The following is a 27,565-nucleotide window of genomic DNA, read 5'->3' on the forward strand; positions in this document are numbered from 1 at the left end:
CCAGGTGGGCTCATGGCAGGGCAGCAGTGGGAGACCAAGGGGTCCAGTGTGAATCCCAATAGGGCCTGATGCACAGAGCCCCAGAAGGTAAGAAATGACTGTGCCAGGAAGGAGCCCCTTCACCGAGCCTCGGGTCCCCCTACAATGAAACTCCCATCCCAGCGATCCCCGACAGCTCTACACAGAGGTCAGGTGTGACATTCAGGCCAGCAGACTGTGCCAAAGCCTGGTCTACCCACTCTCACCTGTGAGCACAGCAGGAAAAGGGCATAGAAGAAGGAGGGGCTCTGAGACATAGCTGGTTCCCTGAAGCAGGACTCTGAGACCTGCCCCACTATGGAGATTGGAGCTCTGAGTACCCCCAGGCCACAGGTTGTGGGGCTGTGCTCACAGCTGAGAGAAGAGATTTCCTCCCTTCACCAGTCCAGGCATGGACATTATGCATGGAGAAGAACATGCCTGGCACAGCCATGCCAGAAGGAAGCCTAATGTGTCCAAACCAGGCCAGAGAGGTGCGTGGTTCCATGAGACTGGTTGATCGTCACGATCTCAACAAAGAAAACAGGTATGATGGCTCCCAACTCAACCCCAAGGACCAGGGCTATGAAGTTCAGTCTGCTGGGGGGCTCCTGACACTCCGCTGCAGGGCTCACCAGACCTGTCACTCACAAAAACAAATGGGAAGAAGAAGTTGGGGGATGGACAGAAAGGTACGAACACAGGCTGGGGGGAGAGGGGACACTCGGTCAGTGGCACCTCTGTCGAGGGCCAGGTGGAAAGCAGCCTGTAGAGACCTTCTTTGGATTTTCAGAAATCTGAGCTCTCCAGAGCAAGACACAGCTTGATGGTGAGGCAAGCGAGCTCCAGAGGAATAACAGCCTCAGGAGCACCATGGCACCACCATGGCCAGTAAGCAGGTAGGAAGCCAGGTGCTTCCTCAACAGACGCCATGAAACCAAGGATTGCCAGCACTCCACACTAGTGTTTGATCAGACATAGGGGGCTGCACCACAGTTGACACCAATATTGGGGCACCTTGGGGCCCGAACGACAGTGCAACAGGGAGGGAGGGGGTTTGCCTTGCACACAGCTAACCAGGGTTCCATCCCCAGCATCCCAGATGGTCCCCCAGCAATGCAAGGAGTGATCCCTAAGCACAGAGTCAGGAGTAAACTCTAAGTAAACCCTGAGCCAAAAATGTATCACCCCATCCCATCCCTCCCGTCAAAGATAGGAACTCTTCCTAATCTAATAATTTCACCTGAAAACCCAATTTTCTAGCCTCTTTTTTAAAAAAGAACTCAAAAGTATTGGCAATCCTGGGCCATGCTGCCACCCAGCATAGTGTGGGAGCCAGACTGCTTCCAAGGAAATTCTTGACCTTGGCCTGACAGGTGTGAGGCAGGAGATGAGGTCAGAGTCTTTCATGAAGTCTTCAGAAGTCATCCACAAATGTGCTGCATGGTCAGCATGTTCTCAGAGATATCCCTGGTCTTTGTCTCAAAAATGAAGAAAACCCCTGCTTGGGGATGGTGCGCCCAGCACACTCTGTGCACCTCACAGTCTCCCCATCAGCAGGCAGCTTTGTTGCTTGGGCCTCTAGAAACACAACAGAGAGCCCCCCCCCATTACCCCCCAAAAGGACTCCTCTCACTGAAATAGTGAGAACAGAAAGGGAAGAAAAGCGGGGTATGCTTTAGAAGTCAGAAATGATAAGATTCTCAGCATAACCTACTTGATTCTGAAGTACTAACCTCTCATCCCCAAGTTATAGATAAGAAGGATGCAGATACTGGGCCCTGAGGGATAAGTGGATAAGGTACTTGCTTTGTACACAGCAGACCTGGGGTTTGACCCCCCCAAAAAAATTTCCCCCATCACCTCAAGTGATTCCTAAATAGAGCCAAGAGTAAGCCCTGAGCACTGTTGGGTGTGGCCCCAAAACAAAACAAAACAAAAAGACAACCAAAAAAAAAAAAAAAGTTCAGGATGTAATAGAAAACTATTCAGAATCCCACCCCTACAAGTTACCCACACTCCAAATGCAAGTCCCCAAAAAGTGGACAAACACATCCCTAGTTTATAGCAGGGCCAGGCCAGAGGAAACTACTGTGAGCTGGTCGCTGGCTCCTACCAGGCCAGGCCACACCGGAATCTCCTTCATAGCCATGCCCAGCTCATAGTTGGGGCTATTCATGGGGTCATTAGCCAGGGGATCCTCATGGCAGGGGATGCTGAGGGCGACCACTTCTCCTTTCTGGGTCTTCTAGTACATTCGGGCACTGGGCTAACAGTTGGGCAGCACAAGAAACAGCTCACAACTCAGAGTGTCCAGGTCCCCAGAAACCAAGCTCCCTATCCTCCCAGTAAAACACTCACAACCAACCCTGCTCACCTTACCCTGTAGGCCTCTTGTCCAAGATTCCCTGTAACCCACCTGGGTGCTCCAGAAATCTTCTCAAGGCTCCCAGAAGAAGTACAGAGCTCCCACTGCAAACTGGGGGGTGGGGCAGGGTTCAGTCCCTGCACCCCTCCAGGCCTTTTTTCCTGGCACCTGCCCCACTCTCCAAAGCAGCCAAGTGTCGTTTCTCAGCTTAATGAAAAGCATTCTACTAGAGCAGTTTCACCCTGGCCTTCAGCCCCGTGCTCCCCCAGACAAATGCACCCCAAACCAGCCCACAGAGACATTCAGGAATCGCTGCTGGAAAGTGTCCCAAGCTGCCGTGGAGCTGAGATGCAACATGGCTGCAAAATGTTTGCTCCATGCCTGGCTCCTACCAAGTGCATGCTCGATAAATATAGTCGATAAATGTAGCCTCCAGGGCTGTCTCCCAAACAGATTCTGTCCTGCAACCCAGGATTCACGCCACCTCCACAGTCAGGCTCAGGGGACTCAGCTGACTCAACAACCCAAGCCAAGCCCAACAAAACTAGGAAGGAAGATTTATCACAGGCATGCCCTGTGAAAAATTCATCAGAAATGGGCCAAAGGAAACAAACTCCACTAAGGGCCATGGAGAACCCAGGCGTGATGTTCCGGAGCAGCAGGGCAGAGCTGACTTGGGGGCTGAGTGTCCCTGTCCCTTGGGAGGATGCCCAAGGCGGCCACCCTTCTTCCTGCACTTGGGGGCAGCAAGCTCTGCTCAGGGCTGGGTACTGATGCATACCACACCCTCACCTGCTGCCAAGCATCCCAGAGTGATCCAAGGTTAGCCCTTCCATGATGGCACTGAAGGACTGACCTCAAGGGCTCTACATATGCCCTCAGCCTCACCTTAGGAAACCTGGGAGAGAAATTCAGGGTACCTGGGCACCTGGGCTTCCCACCCCCTTGATCATCACCATGTACCCCATCCTCAGAACCTCTGGCCTCACTGGGAAAGCAGTTAGAGATAGGTGCCTGGGAAGAATCAAGAGGAGAGTTTTCTGGTTCCAGGTACACAGTGGAGTCCATTTCACAGGCTGCTGACAAGTCTACATCTTAGCAAACACCTGGATGAATCCTAGGTCTAGGAACAGAGCTTAGTGGCTCTGTCCATACCCCATGTTCCCCATGCCCTAACCGGCTAGTAGTTAGCTCCTGTTTCTTGGGAGAATTTGAGGACCCTTACTAAGCCTTGAGATAAGGCAAGGAGCGCCAGACACCAAAGACTGGCACAGCAAACAGGACAGTGCCCAACCTAACCAACAATGAGGTAACCTAGACTCTCTGGGCTCACCAAGCAGCGACTGTACATTTTGGAAAGAGCACTAGAACAGAAAGTCCAAGGCTAGTTTTCTCTTCCCACCTGCCTACTCTCAGCCTGCATTTCCCAGAGTTCAAGGCCCCCACACCCCATCAGGAAGCACCACACCCCGTTACTCCTACTGGTAGACTCAGTAATCTCACATCATCTTAAACCACAAATGTCTGTAAAGTCAGAGATGAAGAAGGTGAATATCACAGATACTAAAAGCACTGTTCTCTTCACACCAGCCATACCAAACAACCTTTCTTCAGGCCTCAGTTTCCATACCTAAAAGAAAAAAGGTTCTGTGCCTCTACATTCTTCAGGGTGGCCCTGAAATGTGCACTCTCGACTCCTGCCTCTGGAGAAGCCTGTGTGCTCTCTCCCAAACACCGTCCTCAAAATCTCTAAATAAAATAGTTTTACTTCAAAATGGGAGGGAGTTGAGTAGACTCAATGATTCTACTCTTGATCTTGGCCAAAATGCCAAGAAGTGGTCAGACTCAACAATTCCCTTGGCTACAGTCTCTGAGACTGGACTGGCTCAGAGTCCCCAAGAACCTAAATCTAGAGGTGAAGATCCTGTATCAGAGACAAGGAGAGGCCAGGCCTTGTTAGGAGAGTTGCCGACCTGAGGGAGCATGAACAGGAGAGTGAGGCCAGTCAAGAGTGCCTAGGGCCCACTATTGCCAACCCCAAGATCCATGGCATGATTACTTAAATTTCAAACTGTTCGACTTTCACCAAAAAAAAATAACCTCACTTGCCCACCTGTTCTGCTGCGTGGGGATCTGAGGTGCAGAGGAGCTAGACAGGAAGGACCAGAGCTGAATACCAAGTCCTGGCTTCCTAGTTCTCTTCATCTCCCTGCCATGGTCACATACTCTGCAGCCTGAGCCTCGGGTCAGCCACAGCCTGGCCAAGGAAACCCACCTGGAAGAGACCTGGAGGCATCTCATTCCCACTGGAGCTTAAACTGCCTGTTAAAAGTGGCTTTGTTTTTTTTTTCAATTAGACTGGATTGAATTTGCAGTGACGTCCATTACAGAAGCGTCAAAGGCTGGTGGCCCCTCCAACTGTGCCCACAAAAAGGAAATGTGGCCCCCAAGAGAAATGGGACTGTATTGGTTTCCATATGTAATAGATTTTATTGTCCAGATGGAACTGATAAAAAAAAAAAAAGCCACGTTGCACAGGACAGTCTGAACTCAGGCAGGAACATGACACGGGAAATAGGATTTCCACAGCCCCAGGACACCCAGCACCTCTCCCACTAGCCCCTGGACACTCACCTGATGCTGTCACGGAAGAGTCCCAGGCCAGCGAGAAGTCCGAGGCCTCCCCCTCTTCGACTGAAAGAGAGAACAGAAATGAGCCTATAAGCATTGAAGCCAGAAAAAAAGATGGGGGGGGGGGGCTGGAGAGACAGTACAGTGGGTTACATAGTAAAGTGCTAGCCTTTCATACAGCCCACCTGAGTTGGATCCCTGACATCCCATATAGTTGCTTCTCCAGCCCTGCTAAGAGGGATCCCTGAGCGCAGAGCCAGGAATAAGCCCTGAGTACCAGAGATGTGCCCCCCCCCCCAAAAAATCAAACAAGAAACACAGGTTAGGGGGCACCGAATAAGAAATACCTGTGAGAAGCCGTATAGTAACCTTGTTGGGATGAAGAGAAAAGGCCTGCATGGAAGCCTTTACTACTACACAGCACTGTGGGCTGATCATGATACAACAGGATTCACAGAGAACCCACATCACTTAGGCTCACCCACCCCACACCATGCACCATGCAGACTTTAGCAGCCACAGCCAGCCCAGCAGAAGCCACTCCTGCCCTCCCGCGCAAACCTGCATCTGCCAGCTAGAAACACTTTCCGGTGGAGGCATAGTCACTGTGGGCACAGGAGTCTCCCTCATTGGGCAGCTGATCTACTCACGGAGCACCCCTCAGACCACTCCCAAGATCTAAAGGCGCCCTCAGTTACCCCAAGAAGTGAACAAGGCCAGGCATCGAGGTCGCTGAGGCAGGGGGCACTGCTTCCCACACTGAGACCAAATCCCCAGCAGACCTTTGCATACACAGTGACCAGGGGCTGAGCAATGATGCCAGCCCTCTATGGCTACTAGCCATTTCACTCCACTGACGCATGACTACAGCCAGGCTGGGGCATGTCCACCAGCTCAGGAGTCAGCCTGTGAGGCCAGGCTGGTGGAGACAGAGGCCCTGCACCAGAACACAGGAGAAACTCTATACGTATAATAAAGCTCTCGTCCCTGGAATTAATCCCAGTCTGGGGCATGTAATAATATTAAAGCTGGGGTTATGGACTTTGTAAATGGAACTCTGTTTAAGCCAAAAAATGTGCACACGTAGTATTTTTCAGATTTAACAGGCTCTGGAGTTCCGCACATGTGCAGGAAAGCACCGCCCATTTCTCCACACGGTCTGAGTTACGGGGGCACCCACTTCTCCACAACGTCTCTGGCTGTGCCGTGTTGGTGCCCACTGGCTTTGCAGGCTTTGCAGGCGGCCTCTCTCCCCAACCACCACAGATGCTCAGAAAATCAAGCCTTGGGGGTCTAGGTCAAAATGAGGTGGGGAGCAGAAGCTGGACAATGTCTCAAGACTGCTGCAGATATATTCAAGTGCATAAAGGACCTCAGCCATCCCATCTGGCCCCCGAAATGCAGGGTCCAGTTTCAGAGCACTGAGAGAGGAGCCAGTGGACTGGCTTGTGGCTCACATCCTAGGTTCAAAGCACAACTGCCTGTGTCTAGCTGTCTCACCCTGAGCTTAAGTGACTTCACTCTGGCTTGGTTCTCTAATTTCATACTTAGAGATCATTCTGGCTGGGGCCGGGTAGGTGGCGCTGGAGGTAAGGTGTCTGCCTTGCAAGCGCTAGCCAAGGAAGGACCGCGGTTCGATCCCCCGGCGTCCCATATGGTCCCCCCATGCCAGGGGCGATTTCTGAGCACATAGCCAGGAGTAACCCCTGAGCGTCAAACGGGTGTGGCCCAAAAAACCAAAAAAAAAAAAAAAAAAAAAAAAAAAGAGATCATTCTGGCTCTGAGTTGCAGGACTGATTCAAATTTGTAAAACTGCATCTTGGAAAGCCCACCCAGTTGCAACTAGCTAAGTACAAGATAGTTTTGGTCTCAACTAAAAAAAGAGCAGTTGGGAGTGAAGGTCGAGGAGGCTGCCTACTGGAATCAGCCTGCAGATGGGCTCAATGCTGGCCCTGTCTCCATGAGTCCTGGTCCCACATGCCTTCCACACCTGTTTTCTTTTAACTCTCAGAAAAATCAAAACCAAGAGGACACCTCATTCTCTCTTTTCCAAGACTGCATCCTGAACGAAAAGACTCAGAACCAAGTCAAGGAAATGCAGAAGCAACCAAGACTGAGATCAAATCTATTGTTTACTTAAATTGCTCACTGCAGCTGGGGTGGGCTGTCCATGATGCAGCTTTGCAAATATAAATCAGGACAGGGCTGACTCACTGAGATGCCTCTAGCTTCTGAACACAGGCAGCCAATGCTCCCAGCCACAGGTGCTGAGCACAGAGAAACACTTGTAACAGCCTCATCCACCTCGTCCCCTTCACCTTCTATCTACTGTTGCCTGCACCACACAGCAGCTCTACACAAAGACACAATGGCTTTTTTGCTATCAGCTTGCATTTTGTGGTTGTCATTTTGTGGAACTCCTTCAACAAGGTTTCTGGGTCCCTAAAGCTCATCAAGGTGTCCTAGGACACATCTGTGACCCATGTGCCCTGAGAATCAAAAACACAAGGCCCTACCCCAGAACCAGGAGACACCCTCTTGCCTGGTAAAGCCACTGGACTTGGCTGAGTCCCAGCTGGCTCTTCCCTTTCCAAGATACACCTTGGTCCCCTAAGAAGGAGCCGACCCCTTTCCACAGCACTGGCAGGACCATTGTCTCAATGGTCAGCCAGCACCATGAGGGGCTGTGCCAGACAGAACAGTGGCATAGGAAGACACCTTTCCACAACTGCCAGCATCACAAGTCCCCGCTCTACCCGTTGGAGCACCTAAGCCTTCTTGGAACCTCCATGAAGGCCATGGCACCCCCTTGCCTGGGTCCTAATGCTGCCCTCCAGTGCTACGGCAATACCACCATCAGTATCTTCCTGAAGCACGAGGAGCCAATAGGTGTGTGTGTGTGTGTGTGTGTGTGTGTGTGTGTGTGTGTGTGTGTGTGTGTGTGTGTGTGTGTGGTCTTCTCTAGACCACAGGCTCCTGGTCCCCAGAACTCCCCTGAACACGTCTAAGAGGACCCAGGAGCTGGCGCTGCTGCAGAAGGTAATGGAGGGGAGGGGACTGGAAGACTGGAAACGGGGCCTAGAACCTGGCCCAGAAGCAAGGCAAGCTGAGGCCTGGGTAGGGAAGGGGGTGGATCAGGCAGGACTGGGGAGCAGAGAAGTTAGGGCAGAGGCAAGCAAGCTGCAAGGGTGTCATAGCCATACAGGACTGGAGAAGTGCAGTCCGGCTTCAAAGATCCACACGGGGCCTGCAACCCAGCCTGACTTCCAGGATCTTAGAGACCCTGGACATAAGCTTCTGGACAGATGCAGAAAGAAAGGCAATTTTTGGGGAAAGGGTCCAAAAGATCAGAAACCAAAGGCTGGATTTGATTTGATTTGGGTGTTTTTTCTGTAGGCCTCAGCCTGCAGTGTTTGGAGGCTACTCTCAGCTTAGTGCTGGGGATCACTCCTACTGGTGCCCAGACAACCATGTGGCCCTGGAACCAGGGCCTTCAGCATACAAATATGTGCTCCGCACATGGAGCTAACTCCAGGACCAGTTCTCATGGAGGGACACTTTAATACACTGGAGTCTCCTCAGCAGCCCCATCCTGGTGCTCCCAGTCTCAGCAGCCCCCCCTGGTGCTGTCAGGTCTCAGAGCCTCACCCTAATACTCCCAGGTCTCAGCAACCTTTGGACCCAGCAATCGTTCTGCCCTCAGACCCTGGTTGATAGACATGCCTGGAAAACCTACTGTTCTTGAGAAGATAGCAAGAGGCATGTGACCACCTGACTGCAAACTCATCCTTGGAAATGCAACCCACTCCCATACTATCCCAGAGCCTAGGAAAGACAAAGATACTGATATCCAACTGTCATCATGAAGCAGAAAACCACTGCTGTACAAGACATGGAAGACAACAACCTCAGGGAGGAAGAGTAAGGACAAGGCAGAGATGACCAGAAAGTACAGCTGCATAGGTTGTGAACTGCACTAGGGGCCCCACAGAGGCAAATATGGATACCCAAAATTTGTCCCATCTTCTCACCAAGCTGCACTGTCCAGGCATAGGGCTGTGACTATCCAGAAAGAAAGGCACTAACTACCCTATGCAAAAGCAAGGCTGAGCTTTCTTCTCACTCAGACAAAGGTGCTGAGAGATGAGTGTGTGGCCTTCTCAGGTGCAAATGACAGTCAAGTGCAGACACATGGGCCCGGAGAGATAGCACAGCGGTGTTTGCCTTGCAAGCAGCCGATCCAGGACCAAAGGTGGTTGATTTGAATCCTGGTGTCCCATATGGTCCCCCGTGCCTGCCAGGAGTAACCCCTGAGCACCACCGGGTGTGGACCAAAAACCAAAAAAAAAAAAAAAAAAAGTGCAGACACTTGTGAGCACCAAGCTGCCTGCTGTACTGCAGCTGAGGAGATGGGAAGTGAGAGAGGAGACCTCACAAAAAAGTTTAGTTCCAGGGCCGGAGAGATAGCTTGGAGGTAAGGCGTTTGCCTTTCATGCAGAAGGACGGTGGTTCGAATCCCGGTATCCCATATGGTCCCCCGTGCCTGCCATGGGTGATTTCTGAGCAAAGAGCCAGGAGTAACCCCTAAGTGATGCCGGGTGTGACCCAAAAACCAAAAAAAAAAAAAAGTTTAGTTCCCTCTAAACTGCTCAAGGCCCACATGCTAGCAAGAAACTGAGACCACCAAGGTGGAGGGTGCAAGGATTCCAGCCCAAACCAGGTGCTTGGTTCTCTACTGAATCCACCTGCTGGGAACTGAACAGACTCATCGCTATAAGGGCAGGATGTGAGCGTGGCTCTCCTTCATTCGAGGGCACCCACGGAGGAATCCTCCAGCCCTCTTGGAAGGTCTAGATTCTCCAGCACCTCTGGTTTAGCACAAGGTGGCTTCCAGTATGATCTTTCAGGAGCATACTTCCAATATGGCCCTTCAGGTGTCTACCTTCCAGTGTGCCCCTTCTGGTATATCTGTGTTTAAGCAACCACCACAGCAGCATAGGATCTTGAGCAGGGCCATGACAGGACACTCAAGTAATCAGAAGCCCATCGGGGTCTTCACATCACGCGTACCTTCAAGACTTCTGAAAATTCTGGCTGCTTCCCTCTCTCCTCAGTGCTGATTATAGAAGCTTCACCTTGAAATCATCCTCCCTACTACAGTGCTCTACCATCCCCCATCTGGCGGGGCTGGTGCCAAGAGCTGGTGCATGGCCGTCTGCTCTGGTCTCCTAGCTGAGCTACCTACAGAGCAGGGAAGACAAGAGGCCAACCAGGAGCAAGCCTAGAGCTCAGAAGGGTGGTCATGATCAAAGGGAAGGTGAGCCCTAGAAGCCCCCAGGATGTGTTTTGCAGAAGGAAGGAGGAAATTAAGAATAATTTGCAGAGAAACAACACTATTCAGGGGCTGGGGAGTGGGGTTTGAAATAGGGGTCCCTAGGAGCATCCTCCAGGGCTCCCCTTTACAAGCCATTCAACCTGGGCCAAGTGCTTGGTCCTCTATGACCTTCAGTCTCCTCTCCAGGAAGTGGGGTCTCAGTACCCATCTCCCCAGAGGCTGGAGGGGCTAAATGAGATGATATGCGCAAAGCACTTAGCTCCACAGAGCGCGCCACCAAGGCCGGCTCGCATTACTGGGCTAATTCAAGCTGCCCCCTCTGTCTTGGCTCCTGGCTGACTGCCGCAAACTTGCTGTCTGTCCGGGTGGGAGAGCCGAGTGCTGAGGGGTGGGGCCATGCTCCCTCTCAGGGCCCCCAGCTGACAGAGGACCTGGCAAGAACTGGAGATCTTCAACACTGAAGCCGTCCAGCCACCGCCATACTGCACGGATGGAGTATCAGTTGAGCATCAAGTGAAGCATCAAGGGGCCATTGCCAAGCTCAGAGATCTGCTCGTCTCCCTATCCCGCCTGGTCTCCCAAACCTCACATCACACCCTGCACAGTCACAATCCCTACACACACTGGACCCACACACTCTAAGCACAGCGCACTGCACTTATACTCTACACTCTACACAACGCATACACTGTACCCCCACGATATATGCATGCTGCACCTACACACTGCATCCACGCAGTGCACTCCAAACTGTACACACACTGCTCCCATGCAATGTGTCCACTGCATGCACACTGCACTCACCATACATTCACTGCACTCACGTGCACGCTCTACACACATTGCACTAACACGACACTGTACTTACGGCACATTCTGCATGCATACATCTACACAGTGGACTTACATTCATGCACTCCACATGCACCTAGACTGAGCATGCTTAGAGGCTCTGACACTGCACACACATCTGCACAGGAACACTGTACTCGGGGCCGGAGAGATAGCATAGAGGTAAGGCATTTGCCTTTCATGCAGAAGGTCGGTGGTTCGAATCCCAGCATCCCATATGATCCCCTGAGCATGCCAGGAGCAATTTCTTTTTTTTTTTTTTTTTTTTTTTTGGATTTTGGGCCACACCCGTTTGACGCTCAGGGGTTACTCCTGGCTATGAGCTCAGAAATCGCCCCTGGCTTGGGGAGACCATATGGGACGCTGGGGGATCGAACCACGGTCTGTCCTACGCTAGCGCTTGCAAGGCAGACACCTTACCTCTAGCGCCACCTTCCCGGCCCCGCCAGGAGCAATTTCTGAGCATAGAGCTAGGAGTAACCCCTGAGTGCAGCTGGGTGTGACCCAAAAACAAAAACAAAAAAAACAAAAACAAAAAAAAAAAAACCAACACTGTATTCACACATACTACATACTACATACTGCACTCAGACAATGAGTACATCTAACTGCATACACTGCTCTCTCTCTCTCTCTCTCTCTCTCTCTCTCTCTCTCTCTCTCTCTCTCTCTCTCTCTCTCTCTCTCTCTCTCTCTCTCTCTCTCCTCCCCTCTCTCTCTCTCCTACACAGTAGCAAGCTTCAACTTGAGAGGATCTGGGCCAGAACAAGGGCCAGTCCCCCGAAAACCAGGTTCTGAGGAGGGGCAGCAGCCCCACCAGCTCCCTCAGAGTCCAAACAACTCCCTCTTCTTAGTGAGAAAATGAGGCCAGGAGGAGCAGATTGCTTGGTCCTGAAGCCAGACCTGGGGTCTCAGCTCTAGGTCTCCAAGGCCAGAGATCATTTCAATGTGGCTCTAGCTCAAAGCCAAAGCAGCCAGCGCTGGGTGTCCAGCTGCCTTCTCTGCCTGCCTCTCCCCACTGCAGAGGCAGATCCCCTTCCTGCTCCCGCAAAGCCCTCAACATCAGGACACTTTCTGGAGAGTTCCTCAGCTGATGGCTGACACCACGCCTTCACAGCTCCATCGCACACAAAGGGAACGAGAATCCCAGTGGATAGAAAAAGCTCTTTGGGGCATAGAGAAGGGGTCCAAAGGCAGCTGGGGGACCCCAGTGCCCTGAACCTCAGAGACCATAAAATGGGCAATGAGCAGCTAGAGGGGTAGAGACAAGCTGAGGGCACTGACCAACCTGAGGTTCCTTTGCAGGTGCCCTCCACAAGGTCAGAAGTTGCCCCCAGGAAATTAGGACCCTAACACCCGCTGGGAACTCAGAACAGAGCCCCATCCAAGCTGCCCCATCCAAGCTGCCATCCAAGTGATGCATGCACTGTGCTGGGCACCACCAGCCGAGGAACCCTGAGAAGGCCACATTGACCCTTAAACAGACAAGCACCCCAGGACAGGAAAGGATTTGTGCCTGACTCCACTGCTTGTGTAAGGGGGCCCTGAGCTTTGTTGTTCCACACCCCAGAAGAACAAAAGGTTCAAAGAAGAAAGTCAGAGGTAGAGAAGCCTAGGCAAAACATAGCTGGCCACTGGCCTCACCCTTCTTGCCCACAGTAGCATGAGAGACACAGAAGTGGACGGGACTATCCCAGGGACCTACATACACTTCGAAATTGGTGTGTTCCCAAGCACACAGGCTCCTGGGGACACTCAAAGAACCGCAAGATGAGGTCCAGGCAAATGTGAGTGGGGGCTCCAGAAGTAAGGTGCTGCCACTCTGCAGGATTAACATTCCAACAGACACATGCAATACCCACAGGCCTGAGCCACGGTACAAGGTGCAGGCTCAGTGCAGCACCTCAGCTTTCAACCCAAATTCTCAAGAGAATGGGGGGGGGTGGGTTCCGGGGACCTAGACTGGACCAGGCCAGGAGGCAGAGCCAGAAGCTCCCTGAACTACCTGTCATGGACTCTGGCTTTAAAAGAATCATCTTTCTGTGTTGATCAAAGTTCAGGAGACTGGAAATTTGGCCCAGGGTTACCCCACACCACCTGCACAACCCAACCCACCCCACTCCATGCCACTACACATGGCCTCACACTGCCCACACCACTCATATCGCCTCACACTATACCACAATAGCTCACAGCAACCCATAACTCTAGAAGACGGCTGATAGTGCAAACAAGTGTGAGAGCCCTAAAAGTAATGACAGCAGCTTTGAACACTCCCAGGGGAGCCTGGTCTCAGTCCCTGGCACCCCCCATTCTCCAGAGCACTAGCCAAGTAATATCAGATAATCCTTCTATATTTATTTATTTGGGTGCAGACTGGGTCTACCAGGCAGTGCTCTGTGCTCAGGAGTGTCCCCTGGTGGTGCTCAGGGAAAGTATGTGGGGCCAGAGGTTTGAGCCAGAGTTACAGCCGAAGTGGCTGTTAGAAAGCACCTCCTGTGCTACATTACCTCCCAGACCTCTGGAGAATCCTAGGTTAAGTCCTAAAAGCCAGGGGCTCAGGCACAAGCTGGTTTATTCAACAACCTCACATAGTTCTGGGGGCGCTAGAGAGGCAGTCTTGAGGGGCCCATAACTCCCCATAGTGCAGGGCCCAAGTGCCACCACCTCCTCAAACCTCACACTCAACCACAGTAGAATTGTCCAAAGTTCACTGGGAGGGGACACAGTCTCCTGAGCACTGCTGGGTAGCCCCATCCCACGAAAGAGGCACTTCCAGAGCTGGAGAGGGAGCTCAAGCTGTAGAACTTATCCTAGCATGTAAGAGGTGCTGAGTTTAATCCCCGTCACCCCTGCTAGGCACTACTGTGTGGGACCCTTGTGGCCTCTGAAAAGAACAGCCCCAATTTCTGAACCATAGCTATACTTCAGTCCACACCCAACACTGGACCACACAGAAGCCACTTTCCATAGTTCCTGACTGGCACCTGTATTTTAGTTTTTGTTTTTTTGTTTGTTTTTAATTGAATCAATGTGGCATCCCAAAGTTATCCATCATTGGGTACCTAGCAAGCAATTTTCAACAATGATCCCTTCACCAGTATTCACTTCCCTCCATCAATGCATTTTGTTTTTAATGTTCTGCACTGTAGCTTCCAGTACAGTTGTGAAAGGATGTCACACACATCTTTACCTCCCTTCAGCATCACTACCTCCACCACAGATATCCCTTTCTCTCTGTCCTATCTCCCAACCCCTTCAAGTGACCTGTTTCTTACCTAAGACCAATTCTCACGTTCTTGTTTCCACTGTCTTTGGGTGTTCATTATTCCATCATTATGCCCTTTATATCCCCAGAATATATATATATTCTGACAGAATGAGAGGTCATTCTGTCAGTCTCTGGCTAACTTCACTCAGCATTATACTCTCCATGTTTCTCCATGTAGAAGTAAATCGCATGACTTTATCTTTCTTATGGCCAAGTAATTCCATTGTGTATGATGTATCACAGCTCCTTTATCCACTCATCCATTCTTAGACACTTGGGTTGTTTCCAGATTTTGGCTATTGTGGATAGTGCTGCAAGGAACTGACTGGCACCTTTCTGGTGTAAACCTCTCACTTACAGAAAATGAGGAAAACATGCAATTTCTAATAAGGACCTACAAACATACTTTTTTTTGTTTTTTAATTTAGAAGGGGCACATCCAGTGGTGCTCAGAGATGACTCTGGCAAGGCTCAGGAGATGCTCTGCAATGCCAGGGCTGGAGCCCAAGTGTGCAAATTGTTACAAGTTCCCAGGGCCAGAGCCAGGAGTAAGCCTGATAGGTGTGGCCCCAAACCAAAAAAAGCAAAACAACAAGAACGACAAAAGAATCTTCCCCAAAGGTTGTATCAATACATAGACTGAACAACAAAACTTGTGGAATTTGCTCTCTGACTCCTACACAGCAATCCTGAGGTTCACATCAGTGTCCTGTGATAGCAATAAGCACTAGAGAACATCCTGGCTACTGACAGTCCCATCTGCAGGATGTGTCCCCTACAGACCTACTCAGGGGCCAGTTTTTGTGGGGACCATACCAGGCAGTGTTGAGGGTGCTAGGGTGGAACCCAGGTTCCCACATGCCAACTGAGCAGCCAGCTCTGCCCGGAGCATGCCCAGGGAGAGTCCCAGGACTCACCTGGGTACAGAATTGCCAGAGCAGAGATGGGCCATTTTTAACTTTTTTTTTTTTAATTATTCTTGGCCCACTCCCAGGGATTACTCCTGGCTCTGTGCTCAGAGATAACTCTGGGCAGTGCTTGAGGGACCATATGGAATGCTGGAGATCAAGGCCAAGTCAGCTATGAGCAAGGCACGCATGCTTACGCATTGTACTATCACTCCCCCATCCCTATTTTTGATTTGTTTGTTTGTTTTTGGGTCACACCTAGCAGCACTCATGGGTTACTCCTGACTCTACGCTCAGAATTCGCTCCTGGCAGGCTCCGGGGACCATATGGGATGCCGGGATTCGAACCACTGTCCTTCTGCATGCAAGGCAAATGCCCTACCTCCATGCTATCTTTCTGGCCCAGCTATTTTTGACTTTCAAGATATATTGTCAACATGTCTTTGACCTTTCCTCTTTTAATTACCAACTCCAAGATAAAATTTTCAGAAAAATCAAATTAAAGTGCATTTATCTAACTATAAAAAATATAATATATAAAATGTAATATAATATTTAACATATGCTGTGTTGTGATATAATAAGTATGATATTATACAATGTGATAATAATTAATATAATATAAATATATATAGAGAGAGATCATCAGGGTGACCTGAGGCAACCCAACTGCCCAACTTTGAATCTGGTCAGTGTGATCACTGACTCTGGACACTGACCCCAGGTGACCCAGGGAGAAACACCAGCCAGATTCAGGCACCTTGTGCTAGGAACTTTCCTGACAACCCAGCCCTTCAGCAGGGTGTAGTCAGAGCAAAAAGTCTCCAGCTCAAATCTCCAGTCTGGAGAAAGAGATCAGAGGCCTGAACACATGCTTTGCATGAAGGAGACTCATGTTCCATCACTGAGCCCGAAGTGCTCCCTGAGCACTGAATCAGGAGTACCCCCTATGAGTACCACCAGAAATGAAAGCCAAACAAGATTAACTGCTTGTCCCCAGTGATTTACTGTCAATCTGGGCTAAAAAGGTGAGTTTCTGTGTAGTGACACTGCCAGGTAGCTCAGAAGACAGAATGAAAAGGTGCTTATAAAGTTCACAGTCCAGAGCCTGAGCCCAAACATTGAACACATAGCATGACAAGCCACCCTCACTGGGCACTCAGCCCCCTTCCTGAGGAATACTCGAGCCTGTGTGTCATGCCCACAATGGCCCTGTTAAAGGGGGTGGAGGAGAGTACCTGAAGATGCAGGACCTAACTGGAACCACAGTGAGCTAAATCCTACAAAAAGGAGGGAGAGCCTAGATTTGGAGCTGGGGCTCCATTCACTTACCACCACCCCCACCCTGCCTCTCCACCAGCAAAGAAAGGTCTGGGCCTCACTCCACCGTCTGGAAACAAAGAAAACCACAGAGAGGTCAGGAGCCAGAATGATGCTTCTTCCCTGAAGCTCCCAGGTCTGGAATGTCTGGGGAGTCTAAGAGGCCTGAGGGGGCTCTGAGATGTCTGGGAGGTCTAGAGGTCTACAAGTGGAGCAGAGCTGCCAGCCCAGGACACTCCCAGACTCACCCTCCAGCTTGCTATATGACCCACACAATCACTCCACCTCTCTGAGTCTCCAGTACACATCTGTGAAGCAGGAGTTTGTTTGCTTTCTAAGACAAAGTGAAATAACATATTCAAGGAGCTTCATCTAGCGCCAGCCATTCAGCCCCACAAGGCTAAAGAGGACGACTGTGTCTGCTCTCTACCGGGCCAGAAGGGTTGGGGTGTTTCCTGGAAATTCTCTTTCTGGGGAAATGCCTGGCTGGCCTCAAGGCCCCAGGCCACCCAGGCCAGCCTCCCATTTAATCCGGCTCTCCCGGAGGTTAAGTTTCATATTCAGGTCTGTATTTCATATCATAGGGCCACCCCTGCAAGGTCTCATTAACCAGAAATGTGCGGCGTATAAATGTGGCTTTACGATGGGACCTGGCCGCACATCCTGTTCTGGTGGCAACCTGGGGCCATTACGCCCACCGCCTGGCTGTACACATCTGATGGGAGGCAAGACAAGGACATGGCGCACAGGGCTATGAACTCCAGGATCAGCACACCCCCACTTCAAAATGGAAGCAGCCTTACTGCCTGGTAAACCTGAATGTGGGCTCCCAGGAGTGACCTCAGGAACCCCAGTCTGGGGCCCAGCCCATCACCCCGGGGATGGGTTGGCAGCACCGCCCAGTTCTGTGTGCTACTGAAGGGAGGAAGGAAGGAAGGGTGAGCCCAGAATCCCAAGCTCTCTTTTTTTTCCTCACTTTCCTTTGAAGAAAAGTGCCATGAAGCAGAAACTAATAATTTTTTACAACTCCTAACAACTTCTGTGTGCAAACCTTCTGTAAATAAATGTCACTTTGTTATATATAATAAATATGAAAATAAATGTCACCTTGTAAAACACATGGCTTGTCTCAGCCAAAGGAAATTCAGCACAAAGGAAACTCAGTCTCTTACTGATTTTATTGAACAGTGATGTCCGCACATGTCCACTTGCACGAACAATGGTCTACAGTGCTCGGGGCTACTCTTAGCTCAGTGTTTGAGGGTCACTCCTGGCAGTGCTTGGGGGGAGCCACATGATGCTGGGGACCAAAGCGGACCTTCAGCTGTTCCCAGCCATTTCATTTGGGTTTGAACACAGAGTTCAACCTCTCGTTCTTCACAGCAAAAGCCTCAAAGCCTTGGCTGGGCTGAGTGAGAGTCCCCAGCACTGACCCTGGGGCTGTCCCCAGCATGGGGCCACACATTTTCCTCTCAGAATCACAGCTGTTCAGGTCGGTTGGGCATTTTATTGGCATAGATTTGTCCCCCAGCAGCCCCACGGTCCACCCATTGTGGCCAGAAGTGTGGAGGGACCTTGGTCGCCTCCACCTGAAGGCCGGTACCATCCAGGAAACTGATCTCAGTCCTACAAACCTGCTAAAGTGTCAAACAGTTCCCAGCATCTCATATAGTCCCCTGAACACACCAGAAGTGATCCCCTAAGTGCAGAGCCAGGAGCCCTGAGGACTGCTGGGTATGGGGGAAGAAAAAAAAATTATATATATATATATGAACAAGAAAAAAAAAAAGAAAGAAAACGGAAAACGGGGTGAGGCAAAACAGGAATTCCCTGACCTACACCCCTGGACAGAGAGGGGGCAGGTCTTCGACTTCCCTGAGTCTCCCCAGTCACAGAGTCTTCCCAGGGACACACTCCTGTACTGAGTTTAGTGTTGGGTCAGAGAACATAGTCCCCACCACCGCCAGGGGGCATTCCTGAGCCCAAAGTCAGAATGGCCTGGAGCAGGGAGGAGCCATGGGACAAGGGCTAGGGAGCTTCCTTTGCATGCAGCCAACCCCAGTTTGATACCCTGCACCTTATAAGGTTCCCCAACCCCCACCAGGAGTGAGTGATTTCTGAGTACAGAGTCAAGAGTAAACACTAAGCACCAAAAAATAAATAAATAAACAGAATAGCCCAGGAACACCACCAGGTGTGGCCCCCAAGACCCCACCTGCCCCCCCAAAAAAGAGCTTTCCTTTTCTTTCGGAGGGAAGGAGTATGGAAGGACTTTGGGCCACACACTGGACTCACAATGCTCAAGGCTACGTGGTGCTCAGGGGACCATGCTAGGGATGGAACTTGGGTCTTCCATGTGCAAAGCCCAAGCTTAGCCCATTGAGCTCTTTGGCCCCAGAGCGTCTCTCTTCTCTCAATCTAGTCCTTCCAAACTCCCTGCCAGCATGCTCAGGAAGGCTCTGTGGACTATTAAGGACCTCAGCAGCACAGGGAGCCCCACATAGAGTGCTGCATTCATGCCACAGTCCACACTGTGGCCATCAGAGTGATGTGGGCAGCAGCGATTACCAAAGCCTGTGGCTCATCAACCCACCTTGAGCAGAGGGTTGGGACCTCCTGGCAGATAAAGCTATACCCAGTCTGTCCCCACAGGAAAGCTGGAGCATTGGGATCTCCCCATAGCAGCATCTCTAGCATCACACAGGCCAGCCAGCAAGAACCAGCTTCAGAGATGCTTGAGAGGGAGAGTGGTGGAGGGGAGGGGGGGCCACAGAGAGCCAAGGCCCCAGAAAGGGCCAGGCAGACAGCGAGGAAAGCAGCTGAAGCCCCCCGGCCCAAGGCTGGCGCAAAGCCCAGGAAGGACGAATGCCCCTGGGCAAGGCTACACTGAGCAGACCGACCGCCACATCTGCCTCAGCCCACAACCCTGTGGGCCCGACACTTGCCAGATGTGGGCTGCCCGTGGGGACTAAGTTCATTTTCCAAGCGTCCTGTGATAATACTTGGCTGCGTTTATTTAACTTTCTGCTTCGGAGGGTGGAGAGATGGGCCAGGAAAATCAAGTTTGGCTTCTTTCGATCAAAACACAGCAGCCCACACATCATGCAAGGACACCCACCAAGGGCAGTTCCCCAACCGGATCCCAAAAAATAAGTCTGAGAGGTGCCAAGAGAGGGGGAGGCGACCCAGGCCCTGGCCTTCCTACCAGCATCATCTCCCCTGCCCAGGCCCCAGCAAGCAGCTAGTGGCGAGTGGAACCAGTGTTCACCCCCACATACTAGTCCAACTGGAGGAGAAGGGCCTCTGGTTCGCCGAACTGTTCTTCCTCATCCTCGTTCCTCTTCATCCTCAAGGATTTTCTCTGTGCACCCTTGCCCAGCCCTAAGGGACTGGTCCCACTCCTGGACACTAGAGGTCTCGGCTGCAACATTCCCTGGATCCCGTCTGTAGGGCAAACAAGGGCTCAGCCAGCCGTCAGACAGACACCAGCTGGCAGCCTTGCCCAGTCCCTGCCTCACTGCTCACACGCACAGTCCCGAGGCAGCCTCAGTCTCTCCTTGACCAGCTGCTCCCCTCCTGAAGACGACACCCACATGCCCGAGCCCTCACGCACACCCCTGTTAGTGGGTGCGCCCTGGAGGACACTTCCACAGTGGAAGTTTTCAAGATCCAGCCAGCCAGGGTGGTGATTGCTAGAAGCATCTGGGGCCTGGAAAAGGGTCTAGAATTGAGGCAGGTATCCCAGCTGCCAGGATCCTCACCCAAAGAAGGATGGCCAGGGGGGGTCTCAGCAACCTCCAGTTCCTACTTCTGCCTGGGAGTAATCAGCCACCCAGGCTAGCGGGGCCCTGAAGCTCCCAGGACTCGCCCAACTGTGATCCAGCTTAGTCTTCTAACAGGAGGGACCATTTCCACTTGCCCACACATCCAGATGCCCTATGCCACCCCTACACCCCTTTCTCAAAGGACAAAAGTGTTCACCAGGTGGGCAGCACCAAGGGACCCAGGCCCAGCCCAAGTTGCACCCTCACAGCCACCCTATCCTTCTTCTCAGAGACCCCCATGCAGGTCCCTTCTGCCCCACCTCCCTTTGGCCCACAGAACTTTCAGTATCTCACTTTACTGAGCTGCCCAGTTTGTGAGCCCCTCGCCCTCCTCCCTGCAGACTCACACCAGAGGCCTATCTCTAATCCCAACTAAAGGGGGCAGGATGCAAACGCAGGTAGAGGTGGGAGAAACCCAATGGCCTAACAGCACTCAATTGGACAGGCTTGGAGGCACCTATTGGGATCCCCATACTTGGCCCGCATGGGCTCCAAGCCTATAGGACCTCCCATCCTCCACAAGTGCAGTCAGTCTAAGTTCAGGAGGGATGCCAGGGAAGTAAGGCTCTGGAAACTGCATCTTAGGAGGAAAAATGAAAGAATAGACACTGCTGAGCCCACAGGGGCAGGATTGAGCCCCCACAGCTGTCTTCAAGCCTCTGAAAGGCTGTCAGTGCGAAGGGGCCAAGCTGAAGGGGTGGCCTCGAGGGTGACACCGGACCACAGAGGGGGTGTCTCACGTATGGAGAGAGGAGTCCATCAGCAGAGGCTGTGTGGCAAGGTCCACGCAGGAGGGGCCAGGCTAAGGGAAGGAAGGACCAGCTGAGCTAAGGGGGCTCCAGGGAACCACGCTCAGCCATGGTCTGAGACATACTCAGACAGCTCCAGTTGACCTTGAGCAGATCCAGACCAGGATCTCAAATGCTCTACTGCGGGGAGACCAGCCGTGAAGACAGTAGAACTGAGTAACCCTGGCCCCAGCTAAGCCGTCCCCTGAAGTATTCTGATCTGTGTGGAAAGGAACACGTGTGAATGTTTACATGAATCATGGCGACCTTTCCAGGGTCCACAGCCCTCCACAGCATGCAGCAGGCTCCTTCCTCAGGAAGCAGAGGCTGAAAGAATGGGACTGAAGAAGGGGAGGGAATATGGCTCGAGGGGCCACTCCAAGGCTGCACACAGTTCCCAAGTACCCCAGTAGACTGTCAGCTGCTCAGATGCCACCCAACATGCCCACCTCAGCCAACCAGCCTGGAACCCCTGATCTCCCAGCCTGAGGGAGAATCTGCAGTCAGTCCCAGCTATTGCTGGGAGCTATAGGAAATTATTGCTCGCTTGGGACAGACACCACCAGGGTAGAAGCCCTGCCCTCTGCTCCACACAATCCAGACACAGGGAGGACACACGCATGGCAAATCACTGATGACACAGCTGTGTGTTCAATACAGTGGCTTCGAGCCATCCCTGCTATCTAAATGAGGAAACTATACTCAGAGGTGAAGACACGCACCCACAGCCATGCAGCAAAAAGAGCTGAGCTCGGACTCAACTTTGGACTACAGAGCACCACACCCATCCTTCCCCAGTCCTGCCAGACACCATGCTGTGGGCCCCAGAACCTGGAGCCCAGGGCCTCTGAGAGAGGAGGTGTTGTGTTCAATAATTAAAGATTGTGATGGATGGCAATGGATGGAGGTGGATTTCTCTCTGCCATCCCAGGCCACGTGGCTCCGCAACCCCCATCAGCCGGCGGGTCTGGGGTCCAGGAAAGCAACGGGTATTGAACTCACTCACAGGAAGGCATCAGGAAGCATCAGCTTTATTCATACCTTATCCACCACATGTGTGTGGCCTACATCATAATCTTTCAAGCATTCAGCCATTCTTAGCTACCCTGCATCTTTTTTTTTTTTTTTTTTTTGGTTTTTGGTTCACACCCGGTAACGCTCAGGGGTTACTCCTGGCTATGCGCTCAGAAGTCGCTCCTGGCTTGGGGGACCATATGGGACACCGGGGGATCGAACCGCGGTCCGTCCAAGGCTAGCGCAGGCAAGGCAGGCACCTTACCTCTTGTGCCACCGCCCGGCCTGCTACCCTGCATCTTAACTCCTTTCAGCCATCTTCCCTTTTAGCTCCATGCTGGCCAAAGACCAGAAGCGAGAGAGCCCGCCAAGAGCCAAAGGCCCCGAATCCCCTGGGTCAAAGGCTTATCTACCTTTTCCAAGACCCCTCCCAGGAATGGGCGGGGTCTTGCAGGTAAGGTCAAGTTACCTAGGAAATATGGGTGGGGGATGAGGCTTCAGAGAGGCAGCACTCATGCATGGGGACACAACACTCTGACAAGACAGTTTAATCTCGCTGCCTATCGAACACACATGGGGGTCCAGTGCTCATTAGCAATGCTCTGTGGGAATCGAGGACCCTGGGAAACAGCAGTGACAGGAACCCCATCCTGTGATCAGTTCAGACAGGATCCCCATCCTGTGATCAGTTCAGGCTCACCCCACAACCACTGGGTGACGAAGCAGACTGGGACCTTCTGACAAGACTGCAGGGCTTTGGTGATGATCTGCCTTGTGACTTCCATGCCAAGCAGGAGCCAGGGGTCCCTGTACCCCACCCCTACTCCCCCAACATGTGACTCAGTGAGTCAGCCTGATGCCTTCTAGTTCATGCTGCACCCCCATAACCAGGCAGCCAGAGCCAACCTACATGGGGGCATGGAAGTCGGGCACAGTCACAGCCCCACCTCTGCAGTCAGCCCCACCTGTGTTTAAGGATCCACACACCCACCCCTCCTGAACCATCAGCATGTTTTGAGGGGATTCAGGGGGTGGGGAGAGTCACACCTGTGGTACTCAGGGACTGACTACTCCATGCATTGCTGGAAAACCATGCATGGAACTAGGATAAAAGTCTGGTTAGCTGCATGCAAGGCATGCAACCCCTGAACTACGTTGATGCTCCGCTTCCTGCAGACAGACAAGAGAGTCTAGAACCCAAAGAATATCAGCTCCTTGGGACCAGAGAGATAGCATGGAGGTAAGGCATTTGCCTTGCATGCAGAAGAATGGTGGTTCAAATTCTGGCATCCCATACGGTCCCCCGAGCCTGCCAGAAGTGATTTCTGAGCATAGAGCCAGGAGTAACCCCTGAGTGCTGCCGGGTGTGACCCCAAAACCAAAAAGAAAAAAAGAAAAAAAGAATATCAGCTCCATTTCAGCAACACCTGGCTGTGACTTCAGCACCCACCAGCTATAATACAGCAACCACTGGCTATAACTCAGCACCCACCAACTATAACTCAGCTCCCAATGGCTATAACTCAGCACCCAATAGCTATCACTCAGCACCCACGAGCTATAATTCAGCTATCACAGACTATAACTTAGCACCCACCAGCTATCACTTAGCATCCACCAGCTCTAACTCAGCACCCACCAACAATAACTAAGTTCCCACAGACTATAACTCAGCACCCATAGGCTCCAACTTTGGCACGTGATGAGCTCTACAGATCTGGGTTTCCGTCCCTGGAACACAGGGTAGAACAGCCCCTGAAGGGGATGGAACCTGCAGTGCCCACAGCTATGCCCCATGAAGGACAGGCTCTGGGCCCCTCGTCCCCTGGTTCTTGCAGAACAAGCTCTCTGGGCAGAACAAAGATAGCTCCTAATGGAGGGGTCACAAGACAAGGAGTTTTCGGTGCTCCATGAAGAGGGGAGACTCTGGCTTTCTCACAAGAACTAAGGCACACACACACTAAGACTCACAAAGGAGGTAAGAGATGTGGGGACCAGCATCCCCCACAGTTGCATCTGGCTCAGTGGGAAACCACCACATGCTCTGACGCTCCTAAGGCCAAGCACAAAGCTGAGGTCCAGAGAGGTCGTGTGCTTGGGGAACAGCAGACAGTAGTCGGGGTGCAGGCCAGACTCAGCACCCTCAGCATCACTGCTCACTAAGAGGACAGCATGGGGTGCCTGGGCACAGAACACCCTAAATCGGGGTGAGGTTGGCCAGACAACAGGTCCTGACCCCACCCTCAGGACATGGCTGCCACCCAGCCTGGTCTGACACAACTTGGCCAGAGCGGCTGTTCCTTTGAAGAGATTCAAAAAGGCTGGGGCTGTGAACACATGCTCCTGACTTCCAAGCGTTAGGTGCTAATTCCAAACAAATTAGTCCAGAGCAGCCAACAAAATCAACCGCTTCTAGAGCTGGGCACAGTCTCACAGCTCCCTGCGGGCAGTCTCCGTTCAGCATTCCTGCATGGCCCCTCAGCTGAGCCACTGTGCTACATCCCAGCGCCCAAGAGCTTGGGAAGTGCCTTTCCCCACAGACCAGTCTTCCTGGGTGGCCAAGACCCACCACGTTACCCCTCTGCTCAAAGGATACCTGAACAGGCCACCAGAAACATGATTCCAGGGCTCAAGAGATTCCCACAGGGCCCGGAGATCAGAAGGCCCAGGTGCAAGCCCCAATATCACCTGGTCTTCCAAAACCACCGACAATGACCTCTGAGCACCACCAGGTGAGACCCAGAAACCCAGGAAAACAATAATAAAGATTGCAAAGAGCTCACAATGGTTCCTCCTATCTAGGGAACCCAAGTAGTTTCTCTATGCAGGAAAAGCAGAAGCTAATATTGATGACGAGAGTAGTGATGACAGCGCAGCAGTATGGACCCTTGGCTAAGCGCACTCACCACCCTATGCAGGTGGCATAGGAGGTCTATTTTGTTTGACTGATTTGTCTGGGGCCATACCCATTGGTGCTCAGAGATCACCCCTGGCAGTGCTTAAGGGACCCCATGAAGTGCTGGGGATTGAACCCAGTTGGTTATGTGCAAGCCAATGCAAACCAAGTGCCCTACCTGCACAATCTAATCTCTCTGGCCCCACTGGATGCCTATTTTAGCTAAGAAACTACTAGTATCACCCTCCCCCCCACAATGCCAGCCCCAAGCTGAAATCTGACCCCACCCTACCCCAGGTATTCCCAGAAGAAAGGCTTCTACCACTTTCATCATCTCCCAGTAAGTCTGAATTAAGTCTGGCTACCAGGGCCAGCCTAGAGAAATGCATCTCATGAGGAGGAGGCAGGGGTCAGGGTCCTGGCAGTGAGGAGAGGAGGGCAGGGAGGCAGGGGAGAATGGACCTTGACACTTTTCCCTAAAATGCTGATCTTAGGTCTAGACAACAGAAAAGACACTGCTAAAATTACTAGGAAGACTTTCCCCAATAGGCTTGGTTGCATCTGATTTTAAAACAGGCCTGCCGAAGTCCACTCTTGGCCAACCCAGACTTCCAGCCAAGGAAAACTCACTTACAATAGGTCAAAGCAATAGCAGCACTTGCCTTGCATGTGGCCATCCTGGGTTCAATCTCCAGCATCCCAAATAGTTTTTCCAAATCTACCAGGAGTGATCCCTGAGCACAAAGATAGAAGCAAGCCCAGAGCACCAAAAAAAAAAAAATAATAAAATAAAATAGATTCAATCATGAGAAGGAAAGTTTAGAGAGGATTTCCCAGGAAGCAAGGCAGAGAATAGAACAAGGTGCTCATCCTAACCCCATGGACCTCAAAACACAATGCCACACACCCCCTGTAAGAATGGGGAAAATTGGGCCGGAGAAATAGCACAGAGGTGTTTGCCTTGCAAGCAGCCGATCCAGGGCCTAAGGTAATTTGGTTTGAATCCCGGTGTCCCATATGGTACCCCGTGCCTGCCAGGAGCTATTTCTGGTCAGATAGCCAGGAGTAACCCCTGAGCACAGCTGAGTATGGCCAAAAAAAAAAAAGAATGGGGAAAATTGGGGAGATTCGTGGGGATTCATGAGCTGGAAGAGAACTGAGAAAGGTCAGTCAGAGAACCGGAAAACTGACAAAAATCAGAGCAGAAAATCAGCCACTGTTCCAAGCACTTCTCATTCTCTAGCGGTGCTGTTTGCAGCCCTCAGTCCTTCAGCCTAACAGAAAGGAAAGAAGCAAAGTACAGGGCTTGCTGTTATCAAGATGGAGTCTGAGTCCCAGGTGGGGAAGATGGCTTGAAAAGGTGCAGCTCACACCATGCACAGGAAAGACCCTGAGTTCAAAGCTGGTATCACATGTCCCCTGGAACACCACTAGGTATACCCCAGCACCACAGGATATAACCCTGGTGGCCCCTGAGTACTGCCAGATGTAGTTTTAGTGGCCCCCAGCCCCACTGAGCCCAAGTACCAAGCTGTCAAGTCCAGGTACCATCAGGAATGGGCCAGCCCTGTGGAAAGTTTCCATGAAATGGAGGAGAATCCTGGAGAGGCTGACAGTCACCCATACCCATGACCCACCACCTTTCTAACTGCTCCCTGCATTCATCCAATGTGCAAGGGGAACTGGCACCCCATGTGAACATGATCACAACTCTGATCTCCCCATGCCCACCCCACCCTCAAGACCCTCAGCGTGAGTCTCAGCATTCTCATTCGTTGCTGAGAAAGAGCCCTGCTACTCAAAGCCCAGTGCTCCCTGACATAGCACCAGTCTCTACACTTCCCTGTGCTGAACCAAAGGCACAAAAGGAATACTTGGAGCCATGACACATCTGGCCTTTCAGCTGATCTTTGGACACTGCATATTCAGACATCCTATAGAGGCAAAATGCTTGACAACACCCATATTCGGTGACCAGACCCGTGTGGGATGGCACCCACAGTTTAAGACACAGGAACCTGAGTGCCACACCCACAGCCTTACTGGTTTCATAGTCATGCTCCCTGAACCATATTAGCAGTTCTGAGAAAACCCTGGTTCCTGGGTGCTGCTCACTCACTGACTCCTGTTTCTGTAGACCTACAACAGAACAAGTTCCCAGGTAAAGCCAACCCTGCACTGACTACTCTGGCAGCCTCAAGTAACCTTGACTTGTAGCATCATAACATTTTATTTTGTTTTATTTGAGGGGGCCAACAAACAGCAGTGCTAAGGGGCTTCTCCCAGTTCTGTGTTTGCGTGAGTCATCCCCAACAGCACTCACAGGAACCACATGATACT

The 27,565-nt window shown here is 51.8% G+C and overlaps 1 protein-coding gene across 2 annotated transcripts in view; it reads right to left on the bottom strand.

Moving 5' to 3' along the window:
- The window catches only part of ZNF423 (zinc finger protein 423), a 331,572-nt gene that overhangs the window by 261,669 nt on the left and 42,338 nt on the right, over positions 1 to 27,565 (bottom strand). Inside the window, exons 1-2 of one of the 2 annotated variants that reach the window (XM_049786056.1) lie at positions 5,365 to 5,395; positions 5,021 to 5,080 (exon numbers count right to left, since the gene is read on the bottom strand). Coding sequence is in view for 1 of the 2 variants with exons in the window: in XM_049786054.1 (XP_049642011.1) it covers positions 5,021 to 5,080 (60 nt within the window). In the remaining variant the exon portion in view is untranslated. Of the gene's footprint in view, positions 1 to 5,020; positions 5,081 to 5,364; positions 5,396 to 27,565 lie in introns of those variants that run through there. The other variant, XM_049786054.1, reaches the window with a different exon arrangement.

The sequence above is a fragment of the Suncus etruscus genome, chromosome 14 (assembly GCF_024139225.1).
Source record: "Suncus etruscus isolate mSunEtr1 chromosome 14, mSunEtr1.pri.cur, whole genome shotgun sequence".
Taxonomy (NCBI): domain Eukaryota; kingdom Metazoa; phylum Chordata; class Mammalia; order Eulipotyphla; family Soricidae; genus Suncus; species Suncus etruscus.